Genomic DNA, 14,522 nt, shown 5'->3' with positions numbered 1-14,522 from the left:
AGAAAGGATGAATACCCAACTTTTGTAGCAACATGAATGGGACTGGAAGAGATTATGCTGAGTGAAATAAGTCAAGCAGAGAGAGTCAATTATCATATGGTTTCACTTCTTTGTGGAGCATAACAAATAGCATGGAGGACATGGGGAGTTAGAGAGGAGAAGGGAGTTGGGGGAAATTGGAAGGGGAGGTAAATCATGAGACACTATGGACTCTGAAAAACAATCTGAGGGGTTTGAAGGGGCGGGGGTTGGGAGGTTGGGGGAACCAGGTGGTGGGTATTATAGAGGGCATGGATTGCATGGAGCACTGGGTGTGGTGCAAAAACAATGAATACTGTTAAGCTGAAAAGAAATAAAAAATTTAAACAAAAAGAAAGATAAAGAAGAGGTCATACACACACACACACACACACACACACACACACACACAGAGGAATATTATTTAGCCATAAAAAGAATGAAATCTTGCCATTTGCAGTGTCATGGGTGGAGCTAAAAAGTATAATGCTAAGGAAATAAATCAGAGAAAGACAAATACCATAAGATTTCACTCATATGTGGAATTTAAGAAACAAAATAAATGAGTAGAGAGAGATTGAATCCAAGAAAAGAATCCTAACTATAGAGAACAAACTGATGGTTATCATAGGGGAGGTGAGTGGGGAATGTGTGAGATGAGGATTAAGGAGCACACTTGTTGTGATGAGCAAAGGATGATGTATAGAATTGCTGAATCACTATACTGTACACCTGAAACTACTATAATACTGTATTTAACAACACTGAAATTAAAATAAAAAATAAGGACAATACCTTGATGAGCAAGGATCCAAAAATCCTGAACAAAATACTAGCAGACCAAATTCAATAGCTCATTAAAAGGATCATACACCATGACCAAGTAGGATTTATCCCTGGGATGCAAAGATGGTTCAATATATGCAAATCAATTAATGCAATATATCACATTAACAGAATAGAGAAGAAAAACCACAAATTATTTCAATTTTTTAAAAGATGTTATTTATTTATTTGACAGACAGATCACAAGAAGGCAGAGGAGGGGCGGGAAGCCGGCTCCCTGCTGAGCAGAAAGCCTGATGTGGGGCTTGATCCTAGGACCCTGGGATCATGACTTGAGCTGAAGGGAAGGCTTTAACCCACTGAGCCACCCAGGTGCCCCTCAATTTTTTTTTATTATGTTACATTAATCTCCATACAGTACATCATTAGTTTTTGATGTAGTGTTCCATGATTCATTGCATATAACTCCCAGTGCTTCATGCAATCTGTGCCCTCCTTAATACCCATCACCAGGCTCACCCATCCCCCCATGCCCCTCCCTTCTAAAACCCTCAGTTTGTTTCCAAGAGTCCATAGTCCCTCATGATTCATCTCTAATTCTGATTCCCCCCTTCATTTTTCCAGGAAAAGGATTTGACAAAATTCAACATCTTTCTTGATAAACACTCTCAACAAACTAGGAATAGAAGGAATTCAGTTCAACATAACTGTATGTTGGCTAATTGAACATAAGAAATTTAATTTAATTTAATTTAAAAATGAAGTTTTAAAACATTTAATTAATACATTTATTTGAGAGAGAGAGAGGGAACGATTTGGGGGGGTAGGGGCAGATGGAGAGGGAGAAGCAGACTCCCTGCTGAGCAGGGAGCCCAACATGGGGCTCAATCTCAGGACCCTGGGATCAGGACCCGAGTGGAATGCAGACACTTAACCAACTGAGCCACTCAGGTGCCCCTCAACATAATAAAATTTATATATAAGCCCACAACTAGTGTCATACTTAACAGTGAAAAGCTGAAAGATTTTCTTTTAAGACCAGTAACTAGAGAGGAATGCCCATTCTTGCCACTGCTATTTAACATAGTACTGGAATATCTAATCAGAGCAATTAGAGGTGGTGTTTATAACTACAGAGGTGTGTTAGGTAACTGAAAGGAGAACAAAGTCAGAGGTATTTCACGCCCTGATTTAAAAACTTACGGTAAAGCTACAATCATCAAGAAAGTGTAGTATTGGCATAATGATAGACATATAGAACAATGCAACAGAATTGAGGGACCAGAAATAAACCTCATAAGGAACAAACCTTACTTTTGTGATCAACTGTTTTTTGACATAGGTGTGAATGCAGTTCAAGGCAATTCAGTGGGGGAGAGACAATCTTTTCAACAAACGGTGCTAGAGAAATCAGATATTCTAATCCAAAACCTTCAACTTAGACCTTTACTTCATACTATACATTAAGTTAACTAATAAATGGGCCATATACCAAAATATTAAGAGCTATAAGGCATTTTATTTATTTATTTATTTATTTTTAATTTATTAAATTTATTTATTTTTGAGAGAGAGAATGAGGGAGAAAGAGAGCAGGAGAAGGGGGAGGATCAGAGGGAGAAGCAGACTCTCCATTGAGCAGGGAGCCTGTGATGCAGGACTCGATCCTGGGACTCTAGGATCATGACCTGAGCTGAAGGCAGAGGCTTAGACCACTGAGCCACCCAGGTGCCCCTTTTTTGTCTCCAAAGGCAAAGGAAATAAAAGCTACTTCATTAAGATCAAAAGCTTCTGCAAAACAAAGGAAACAGTCAAGAAAACAAAGAGGCGACCCACAGAATGGAAGAAGATATTTGCAAATGTCAGTACAGACAAAGGGCTGATATCCAAGACCTATAAAGAGCTCCTCAAACACAACATACACAAAACAAATAATCATATAAAAAAAATGGCCAGGTGGTGGGTATTATGGAGGGCATGTATTTCATGGAGCACTGGGTGTGGTGCATAAACAATGAATTCTGTTACACTGAAAATAAATAAATAAATAAATAAATAAAATGAGCAGAGACATGAACAGACACTTCTCAAATGAAGACATACAAATGGCTAACAGACACATGAAAAATGTTCATCATCACTAGGAGAAAGTATTTGAAAATTATATGTATTTTTAAAAGGGTCTAGTCTCCACTTGGAATAGATAGAAAACTTCATACACAAATATCCTATGCTCTAGTGCATGTGCTGTCAAGGCAGGGAGAAGAACAGTGCACACGCAGAGAGACTTGCCATCAGATAATGGGTTGTGAGTAAATAAAGAGTTCACATAGCTTCCATGCTTTACTGGGTGCCAGACAACTCTAGGCCAACTTCTCCCCTACCTTTTCCTCAAACTCACCCTTCTGTTTGACCCTGGCATCCTGGTACTGTTTGCACTCGGAAACCAGGTCATTCATGCTGCTCTTGGCCTTGGTGAGCTCCATTTCATCCATGCCCTTGCCTGTGTACCAGGGCAGGAAAGCCTTGCACTTGAACATGGCCATGAACTGCTCTGAAACATGCACTTGAACAGCTCTTGGATGGTGCTTCTGCTGCCCATGAAGGTTGCAGACATTTTTGGCTCCTGGTGCTGAATGTCACAGACATCTATTTTCACATTTTTAGGATTCATATTCATTCTGTTGCATATGGATATCCTATTTCTCAACACCATTTACTGAAGACTATCCTTTACTCATTGTGTATACACTTGGTTCCCTTGTCAAGGCTTAGTTGATGGTCTATGCATGGTTTTATCTCTGGGCTTTGTATTCTGTTCCCTGGTCTATATGTTTTCATGCCAATAACATATTGTGTTGATTACTATAGGTCTGTATTATAGTTTGAAGTCAAAAGTGTGATGCCTCAGGGCACCTGGGTGGCTCATTCAGTTAACTGTCTGCCTTCAGCTCAGGTCATGATCTCGGTCCTGAGATAAAGCCCCCTCTTGGGCTCTCTACTGACAGGGAGCCTGCTTCTCCCTCTCCTCTCTGCTCGTGCTCTTTCTTTCTGTCTCTCTCTCTCAAATAAATAAGTAAATAAATAAAAATCTTTTTTAGAAAAGGTGTGATGCCTCTAACTTTGTTCAATTTTCTCAAGATTACTTTGGCTTTTGTGGATCTGTGGTTCTCTAAGAATGGAAAGAATGGTGGTGGTGTATGTGCTCTAATACATTTGGGGGGTAGAATCAGTGGTGTGGGAGTCTATAAGGGCAGTACTACTCTGTCTGGGCCTTTCTATGATGTATGGAGAGACAGAGTCCATTGCTGTATTCTTCAAGTCAAGGGTATTCATGGCCTCTCCACCTTCTCATGACCAGGCAGAGGGGAGGCTAATATGTCACTGACATTAGGGACACTTTTCTCCTGGGACTCTTGTGGTTCACCCTCTTTTGGTCCCTGCACAGGATCCATCTCAAGAGGGAGACAAGAAATTGGGCAATTATTTCTGTTGGCTTCTTCTCTAACCAGAAGCTTGGGGTTGTGTTCCCCTGGGTCTTTGTCTTATTGGTAAATGTGAATCTTCCTGCTCATTGTTCTAGTGCTTGTGAACAGGCATGAAAGGTGGTAAAAACCCTCAGCCCAGGGAGGCATAAGAGAGAAGTATTCAGGTAGCAGCCTGGACCAGCAAGAATTGGCATAGTTTGGAACAAGGTGGGGAAACATCACTAGACCTAGATATGTGCATTTGAGGACTAGGATACAATGTATTTATGTTGCTTGTGTTTTTAGAGGCTGACTTCCACACTGACCTCTATGATGCTATTAGCCACATGTGGCCATAAAATTAAAATTAACTGAAATTAATTGAAATCAAAATTTTGTTCCTCAGTTGCAGTAGCTCTATTTCAAGTCTTCAGTAGTCACAGGGGGTTACTGCTGCTATAGTGGACAACATAGATATAGAGCATTTCCATCACTGTAGACCATTCTATTGAATAGTGCTGATAATAGATCATGGAAATCTGGAAATCTCCTGGCAATGCATATATGTGTGCTTGTGTGTGCTTGTGTGGGTATGTATATGTTGTTTCTTTTTAGGTTAATTGTATGTTGTGTTAGACTACAAGTGATTCTTATTGTGTGTAGTGAGGTTCTGTGTGTTGTATGTGTGTGGTTTGTGAGTTGCCTGGATGACTGGATGTGGTGTTTGCATGATTTTTTAAACATTTCTAGTGAGGTGCAATTGTTAGAAAAACTACAAAATTAACACACACAATTTAATGAGTTTGGACATATGCATATATATTTGAAGCTATCACCACAATCAAGTAACAGACATATCCATCACCTCCAAAAATTTCCTTGGATCCCTGTTTTTTCTGGATTAAAAACACTTAAAATGAGATCTACTTTTTAAATGAATTTTTAAGTGCACAATAAAGTACTATGGACTACAGGCACCATGCCATAGAGCAGGCCTCTAGAACTAATTCTTTCAGGTACTGAAACTTGATATCATTTGAATAACAGCTATACCTTTTCCCCTCCTCCCCTTAGTAACTACTATTTATTCTCTGTTTCTATGAGTTTGACTCTTTTAGATACCTCATAAAAGTGAAATCATAGAGTATTTGTCCTTATGGAACTGGCTTATTTCACTTAGCATAATGTCCTCTGGGTTCGTCCATGTTATCACAAATGGAAGGATTTCCTTCTTTTCTAAGGTGGAATAATATGCCATTGTATGTTTATACCACATTTTCTTTACCCACTCTTCTGTTGATGGACATTTGGGTTGTTTCCATAACTTCACTATTGTGAATAGTACTGCAATGAACATGGAAGTGCTTTTGAATGATTTCAATCCTTTCTAAAGGTATATACCTAGAAGTGGAATGCAAGATCATGTGGTAGTTCTATTTTCAATGTTTTGGGGAAACACCATACTGTCTTCCATGGCAGCTGACCATTTTACATCCCCACCAACAGCATTAGCACGGTCGCCAAACTGTGGAAAGAACCAAGATGCCCTTCAATGGATGAATGGATAAGGAAGATGTGGTCCATATACACTATGGAGTATTATGCCTCCATCAGAAAGGATGAATACCCAACTTTTGTAGCAACATGGACGGGACTGGAAGAGATTATGCTGAGTGAAATAAGTCAAGCAGAGAGAGTCAATTATCATATGGTTTCACTTATTTGTGGAGCATAACAAATAGCATGGAGGACATGAGGAGTTAGAGAGGAGAAGGGAGTTGGGGTAAATTGGAAGGGGAGGTGAGCCATGAGAGACTATGGACTCTGAAAAACAATCTGAGGGGTTTGAAGTGGCAGGGGGGTGGGAGGTTGGGGTACCAGGTGGTGGGTACTATAGAGGGGACGGATTGCATGGAGCACTGGGTGTGGTGAAAAAATAATGAATACTGTTATGCTGAAAATAAATTAATTAATTAAAAAAAGAAGAAGGGTTCCTTCTGTTTTTTTTTTAAGTTTTGTGTGACAAAATGTTTTATTTTAAAAATGAAAATAAGAAAAAAAGTGAATATAAGTTCTATACTTTCAACTGGAGATGAGTATAGGTCAGAGAGGGCCAAAGCACAGCACCCTGAGTTTGTTTCTGTGTTACTCTATGTGTCTGTTTTGTGTGTGTGATGTGTGTGCACTTGACCTGGGGAAATGGCTCTACAGCCTGACTCCTCTCTTGTCTCAGCTCTAGACACAACGGGAACCTCCAAGGAAAGTCCTCTTTAGGCAAAGTTGATGGAAATTTCTCCATGTGGTTTGAAGGCTACTGTGAAATTCACCAGCGCCCCTCCCCCCAAATTTCTTCATTGACCTTCAGTGATTTCCATATTTCCACTTTGGGTAACATGGTGTAGTTAATACTGGAACCTTGTCTAGTTACTCAGATGACTATGAATTCTGGTATAGCTCCTTACGCCAATGACATCCATAATATATTGTTCTCTGGGGCCACTGGGCAGATTCTCATGTCACTTACATTGCATGTATACTCAGAACTTAGCCATTATGAAGTGCAGGCATGAAGGGGAGAGAAAGAATAGCAGATATGAAGGAAGTTATTTATTGGCAAATTTGTTAAAAATGTGGTGAGTTAAGTGCTGTGGATGTTCTAATTACCAGGGATCATGGTCTGTGCCTTCACTATTTCCTGGATATGGGAAAGATCACAGAAGTAAAGACATGTTATCAGCAAGCTGCTTGATCTTCCCTGGTGGCCTATATATACCTCTGTTTTCTTTAATTCCTGACATATGATCTTGGTCATTCATGCTGCCAAAACAGTAAGTTTATTTATTTATTTATTTATTTATTTATTTATTTATTGTTGTTGTTTTATTTAAATTCAATTAGCAAAGGTATAGTGCATCATTAATTTGTTTGTTTTTTTTTTTAATAAATTACATGGCCTTTTTACACATTTAAATTGAGGACTTTTGAGCATTTATTTATTTTTTCTTCTGTTTATCTTACACTTCTTTTTAAACTTTTTAATTTTTATTTTTATTTCTTTTTTTAAAATTTTTTAAATTTATTTTCAGCATAACAGTATTCATTGTTTTTGTACCACACCCAGTGCTCCATGCAATCCATGCCTTCTATAATACCCACCTTTTCAGCATAACAGAATTCATTGTTTTTGCACCACACCTGGTGCTCCATGCAATGCATGCCCTCCATAATACCCACCACCTGGCTCCCCCAATCTCCTACCTCCAGCCCTTTTTGATATAATATTCTATGATTCATTAGTTGAATATAACACTCAGTACTCCTCACATCATGTGCCCTATTTAGTCACCTTCCTTTTGAATGTGCCCTTTACTCATTTATTTTTTTAAAGAATTTTTTTAGGAGTGCTGAGGTGACTCAGTCATTTAAGCAACTGCCTTTGGCTCAGGTCACGATTCCAGTGTCCTGAATCCAGCATCAGGTTCCCTGCTCAGCAGGAAGCTGGCTTCTCCCTCTCCCTCTGCCTGCCACTCCCACTGCTTGTGTTCTCTTTTTCTTTGTGTCAAATAAATAAAAGAAGATATACAAATGGCTAAGAGACACATGAAAAAAATATTCATCATCATTAGCCATCAGTGAAATTAAAATCTAAACCACATTGAGATACCACCTTACAGCAGTTAGAATGGTAAAAACTGACAAAGCAAGAAACAACAAATGTTGGAGAGGATGTGGGGAAAGGTGAACCATCTTCCACAGTTGGTGGGAATGCAAGCTGGTACAGCCACTTTGAAAAACAGTGTGGAGGTTCCTTAAAAAATTAAAACTTGATCTACCCTATGACTCAGCAATTGCACTACTGGGTATTTACCCTGAAGATACAGATGTAGTGAAAAGAAGGGCCATATGCACCCAATGTTCATTGCAGTAAAGGCCACAGTAGCCAAACTGTGGAAAGAGCCAAGATACTCTTTAATGGATGAATGGATAAACATGTGGTCCATATATACAATGGAATATTACTCAGACATCAGAAAGGATGAATACTCAACATCTGCATCAACATGAACGGGACTAGAGGAGATTATGCTGAGTGAAATAAGTCAAGCAGAGAAAGTCAATTATCATATGGTTTCACTTGTTTGTGGAACATAAGGAATAGCATGGAGGATGTTAGGAGAAGGAAGGGAAAAATGAAGGGGGTGGGGAATCAAAGGGGGAGATGAACTATGAGAAACTACGGACTCTGAGAAACAAATGGAGGGTTTTAGAGGGGAGGAGGTGGGGGAATGGGTTAGCCCAGTGATGGGTTTTAATGAGGGCAAGTATTGCATGGAGCACTGGGTGTTATTATGCAAACAATGAATCATAAAACACTACATCCAAAACTAATGATGCACTGTATGGTGACTAACATAACACAATTTTAAAAAGCAAGAATAAAAAAATTTTTTTTATAAACATATATTTTTATCCCCAGGGGTACAGGTCTGTGAATCACCAGGTTTACACACTTCACAGCACTCACCAAACCACATACCCTCCCCAATGTCCATAATCCCACCCCCTTCTCCCAAGCCCCCTCCCTCCAGCAACCCTCAGTTTGTTTTGTGAGATTAAGAGTCACTTATGGTTTGTCTCTCTCCCAATCCCATCTTGTTTCATTTATTCTTCTCCTACCCACTTAAGCCCCCATGTTGCATCACCACTTCCTCATATCAGGGAGATCATATGATAGTTGTCTTTCTCTGCTTGACTTATTTCGCTAAGCATGATACGCTCTAGTTCCATCCATGTTGTCGCAAATGGCAAGATTTCATTTCTTTTGATGGCTGCATAGTATTCCATTGTGTATATATGCCACATCTTCTTGATCCATTCATCTGTTGATGGACATCTAGGTTCGTCCACAATAGCCAAACTATGGAAAGAATAAAATTTTAAAAATTTTATTAGGACTTTGACAAAGATTTATTTATTTTGGAGAGATGGGTGCGGAGGGTGGAGAATACAAGCTGGGAGAAAGACAGAGGGAGAGGGAGAGAGGGAATCCCAAGCATACTCCTTGCTGAGCTCAGAGCCTGATGCAGGGCTCCATCCCAGGACCCTGAGATCATGACTTGAGCTGAAACCAAGAGTCAGATGCTTAACTGAGTGTGCCACCCAGATGCTCCAAAAGATTTTATTTTTAAGTGATGTCTATACCCAGCATAGGGTTTGACTGAGAGCAAGAGAGGCATGTTCCACCAATGGAGCCAGCCAGATACCCCTAGAGTCAATAATTTATTAATTCTTATTTATATATCTTCTAACTTAAAACATTTTTATTGTGGTAAAATATATAACACAAAAATTGCCATTTAAATCATTTTTAAGTATACAGTTCTGTGCCATTAAGTACATTCACACCATCACCACCATCTACTTCCAGAACTTTTATTATTTTCCCAAGCTGAAACTGTATACATTGAACAATAACTTCTCACTTCCCTTCCCTGGGAAGGGAACTGCTGGTCACTGCCATTCTACTTTTTGTCTCTATGAATTTGTCTCTCTTTTTGTCTCTAGGATCTCATGTGTGTGGAGTCATACAGTATTTATAATTTGGTAACTGGCTTATTGTACTCAGCATGTCTTCAAGGTTCATCCACATTGAGGCATGTGCCAGGACTTCCTTCTTTCCATTCCACAGGGTGTATATACCACATTGTGTTTATCCATTCATTAGTCAATGGACACAGGTTGTTGCCATCTTTTGGTTGTTATGAATAATGCTGCTTTGAACATGGGTGTTAACATATCTGTTTAAGAACTGATTTCAGTTATGTTGGATATATACCCAGAAGTGGAACTTCTGGGTTATATGGTAATTCTATTTTTAATTTTTTGAGGAACTGCCATAGTGTTTTTCATTGTGACTGCACCATTTTACATTCCCACCAGCAAGTGTTCCAATTTCTTCACATCCTCATCAACACTTGTTTTCTTCCTTCCTTCCCACTTTCCCTTCCCTTCCCTTCCCTTTCCTTTCCTTTCCTCTCCTTTTCTTTTTTCTTTTTCTTTCTTTTTTTTTGATAATAGTTATCCTAATGGTGTGAAGTGAGTTTATGTATTGAAGACTTATTTTGTACATGTAACATTTCTTTAATCTTCTCAGTGCTGTAAGTAGCAAGCATGCATATGCGTGAGAGAAAGACAAACAGATGGACCCGGTGAGCAGCAATCATGAGAAGCAAGAACAAGACACAAGCTCATAAGCAGTCTGGCTGCAGAGCCAGGCTCTTCATCAGGGCTGTGCAGCTGCTCCCTGGAATGTGGCCTCCCCAGAGGAAGGGACTGTGTCTTACCTATGACTCTCCCTGGTGTCTACCACAGTGTCTCTATGTGTGTAAAAAAACAACAGCAAAAAAGAATGATCTGCTTATACCCATTGAAGAGTCTGATGTTGCATTCTTTCCCCCAAGTGATTATGTCAGGATACAGACAAATCTCTTTGTATCCCTCCCTCCAGACTGGATGAGCGTGAGGCGATACTTGTCTGAACGCTGACAGTCACTTGGAGAAATGTGACCACACAGTAATTGCTATGCTTAGTATTTCTAAGTGCCTGACATTTCCCATTTCTTTTTATTCCCCCAGGAGAGAAAAGCAGCATGAGTAGGGAGAACCAGAGCAGCGTGTCTGAGTTCCTCCTCCTGGGACTCCCCATCCGGCCAGAGCAGCAGGAAGTGTTCTTTGCCCTGTTCCTGGGCATGTACCTGACCACGGTGCTGGGGAACCTGCTCATCATCCTGCTCATCAGGCTGGACTCTCACCTCCACACCCCCATGTACTTCTTCCTCAGCAACTTGGCCTTCACTGACATCTCTTTCTCATCTGTCACTGTCCCAAAGATGCTGAGAAATATGCAGACTCAGCACTTGTCCATTTCCTATCCTGGGTGTATTTCACAGATGTATTTTTATCTACTCTTTGGTTGTGTTGATAATATCCTTCTTGCAGTGATGGCATATGACAGGTATGTGGCCATTTGTCACCCTCTACACTACACCACCATCATGAAGGAGGACCTGTGTGTGCTGCTGGTGGCTGGCTCCTGGATTCTCTCCTGTGGCAGTGCCCTCTTGCACACCCTCCTCCTGACTCAGGTGTCTTTCTGTGCTGACAACATCATTCCCCACTTTTTCTGTAGCCTCCGCATCCTACTCAAGTTGTCCTGCTCCAACACCTCTCTTAATGAGCTGGCCATATTTACTGCAGGGGCTGTGGTTGTCATTTTTCCATTGAGTGGTATCTTGGTCTCTTATGGCCACATTGGGGCCTCTATTCTGAAGGTCCCCTCTACCAAAGGTATCTGCAAAGCCTTGTCCACCTGTGGCTCCCACCTTTCTGTGGTATCTCTATTCTATGGAACAATTATGGCACTATACTTTTCCACCTCATCAGGTAGCTCTAATGACAAAGACATGATTGCCTCACTGATGTATACAGTGGTCACTCCCATGTTGAATCCCTTCATCTACAGCCTAAGGAACAAAGACATGAAATTGGCTCTGGGGATTCTTTTCAGAAACAAAATCTTTTTCACCTAGTGAGAATCACCTAATTGTGTTATTTCACCCACTGACCTTGTCAGAGATCTTGAAAAATTGTGTGTTGACTATCCATGTCTCCTGTATCCTCCCAACTGCCCTTTAAATTAGCAGTTATGTTATAGGACCCATTTCAGTTTTGTCATGTTTAGCTTTTAATTATAACCCACAGTTTCTATCTATTGAAGTAAATGAGATATAAATCAGCTCCTTATTTCCTGTTTCTTGTCTATTATTTTCCAAAACTACAAATACTCAGTAAAGTTTCTAATGTTCAGTTTTGGAAAGTCCAGAAGGCCTACCTTCTTAATGCAGTAGCTAGAATAAAGTGTTTTTGATGGTTTGCTAAAACTTAAATAAACTTACATTTGATTTTGCCTATGACAAGAAATTAATAGGGGAGCCCAGTGGAGTCCATCAAGTTACCTCATTTCTCCATTCTAGGAAGATTTTAATTTTCCACTGTAAGTTGGATTTTTGTGGAGAGAATAGCCACTATCTGCCTGATTAGTTTTAATTTGGGAAAATGAGTGTTGTCTTGTTCCTAAACTGAAAGCTTCCACTTCTAAGAAGGAAAAAGATAAATACATGAATTCATAACTCATGCTCCCCAAAATTATTTACCATGACTACTATAAGCTAGGTAATTTTCTAAGCTCTGTGCATGCAACTTAAAAAAGGAAAAGACCCCCAACTTTATCCCCATGTAGTCATGGAGATGATTAACTTTTTTAAAAGATGATTTATTTAATTTTTTGAGAGAGAGGAGAGAGAAAGAGCGTGTGAGTAGCGTGGAGGGGCAAAGTGAGAGGGAGAGGAACAATCAGACTCCCTGCTGAGTAGGGAGCCCTAGGCAGGGCTCAATCCTAAGACCCTGAAATCAGGATCTGAAGGCAGACATTTAAACTGACTGAGTCACCCAGGTGCCCCACATTCTGGCATTCCTGACCCCACTCCTCACGCTCCTTTTTTTATAGCAGTTTCCTTTCTTTCTTTCTCCTTTCTTTCTTTCTTTCTTTCTTTCTTTCTTTCTTTCTTTCTTTCTTTTTTTGGTTGCTGATGTCACCACTCTGTCTCTAGAGCATATATCAGGGTCTTCCTTTTTTAAGAGCTTTAATGATTTATTTGTTAAGCGATTGAGTGAATGAGTAAATGAAGTCATTCAGCAGTTACCAATTACCTATTGTGTGCTGTGGCTGATCTCTAGTGATACAAGGACAGTGACAATAAACCCTAACATTTATTAAGCTTCCACAATGTGCTCTTTTAACTATCCCTCAGACTCACACAAAAAGTACTATTATTATTTCCACTTTGAAGAACCTGAGTCACAGAGATTTTTGGTAATTTGCTCAGGTATGCCCTATTAGTTAGAAAAAGAGCCCAGAATCTTTTTTTTTTCCCCCTGAATACATAGACTCAATCCCCCTACTCTTGAACGAGGGACAGACCTTATCCTGGACAGACCCTACCCTACAGAACCTCACAGAGCGGTGGGGAGACCTGTACGTTTTAAGAGCCTTTGTGCTCTAATAGAGGCCTCTGTAGGTGCTGTGGAGCCTGCAGAAGCCTGCTGAGATCCCAATACTGCCTGGACCATGTACTACTGTCCAGAGAATCTGAACTCATGAGGCACAGGCCATGGGCAACTGAGGAAGCTTGTGCCTCCCATCTGGAGACCTGCTCTGCCCCAAATATCACTGACATTACGGACACTTTCTCCTGTGACTTCACTTGTATGTATCTCAGCCCCCTGGAACCTATATGTGCTCTTTCCCAAGGGGCCAGGAGGAAGTTGAACAATTAGTCCAAGATGATGGCTTTTCTAGTCAGGAAGTTGGGCCTGTTTCCTCGGGGTTCCTTTGTTTTCTTTTCTTTCTTTCTTTCTTTCATTCTATTTCCTTCTTTTTTTTTTTTAACTTTCTGATGTATAAAAGGAGATCTTCTTGCACACTGTTTTGAGGCTGGTAAACAGATACGAATGTCTGTAAAAGTCCATGGGCCACCAAGGTTTGCTGTTTTTCCTTGGATCCTGGGTCTTTTGGACAGAAAGTAAGGATTCAGGTAACAGTACAAAGCAGAGAGTATCTGAACTCATAGCACTGGCATAGATCAGAAGGGGCCCCGAAATCTCCACAGTTCTCTGTGTGTGTGTTGTATGACTTTATGTGTGTATAACTGACTTTCACAGGAATGTCTTCACCTAGGATATATATAAGTCAGAGAATGCTGGAAATTTACTCTTAGCCACATGAATGCCTATTTTATTTGCATTTATGTTACTTGTATGTAAGACCTTGTATATTGCTTATAATTTGAATATATGTGACTGCTTGTGACTACAACGGGTGGGCTATTGGGTGCTTGATAGTCCTGTGTGTGCAGTTGTTCATACATGTAAGGGTGTATTTTGTTTGTGAATTTTGCATAGATGTGTATGGAGCTGACTCACACCCTGACTGTATTTACCTAGTTTGAGTATAAGCTGGAAAAGGCTATAAATCTCCCTTCGGCAAGTATGTGTCTGTGATAGTGTGTGAGTGCTTTTGTGTACAACACACTCACCCCATAACTTCCTTTACATAGAAGATGTGTAGAATAGCGACTTAAAACCAAGATACAAACATTTATGTGTCTGTGTTTAACATTCTCATATTCTGAC

General features: G+C 40.0%; 1 protein-coding gene across 1 annotated transcript; it reads left to right on the top strand.

The window, feature by feature from the left end:
* The first annotated feature begins 10,921 nt into the window (after positions 1–10,921).
* On the top strand, positions 10,922–11,860 carry LOC116570974 (olfactory receptor 1J1-like). Its single transcript, XM_032308631.1, has one exon. It carries the CDS (start codon positions 10,922–10,924, stop codon positions 11,858–11,860), a length of 939 nt encoding a protein of 312 aa, XP_032164522.1.
* Positions 11,861–14,522: the final 2,662 nt, after the last annotated feature.

Source organism: Mustela erminea, chromosome 12 (genome assembly GCF_009829155.1).
Source record: "Mustela erminea isolate mMusErm1 chromosome 12, mMusErm1.Pri, whole genome shotgun sequence".
In the NCBI taxonomy this organism is placed as follows: Eukaryota; Metazoa; Chordata; class Mammalia; order Carnivora; family Mustelidae; genus Mustela; species Mustela erminea.
This window is presented reverse-complemented; position numbering and strand designations above follow the sequence as displayed.

Coding starts and splice junctions, on each gene's coding strand:
- LOC116570974 (XM_032308631.1), top strand. CDS start 10,922: ATGAGTAGGGAGAACCAGAGCAGCGTGTCTGAGTTCCTCCTCCTGGGA.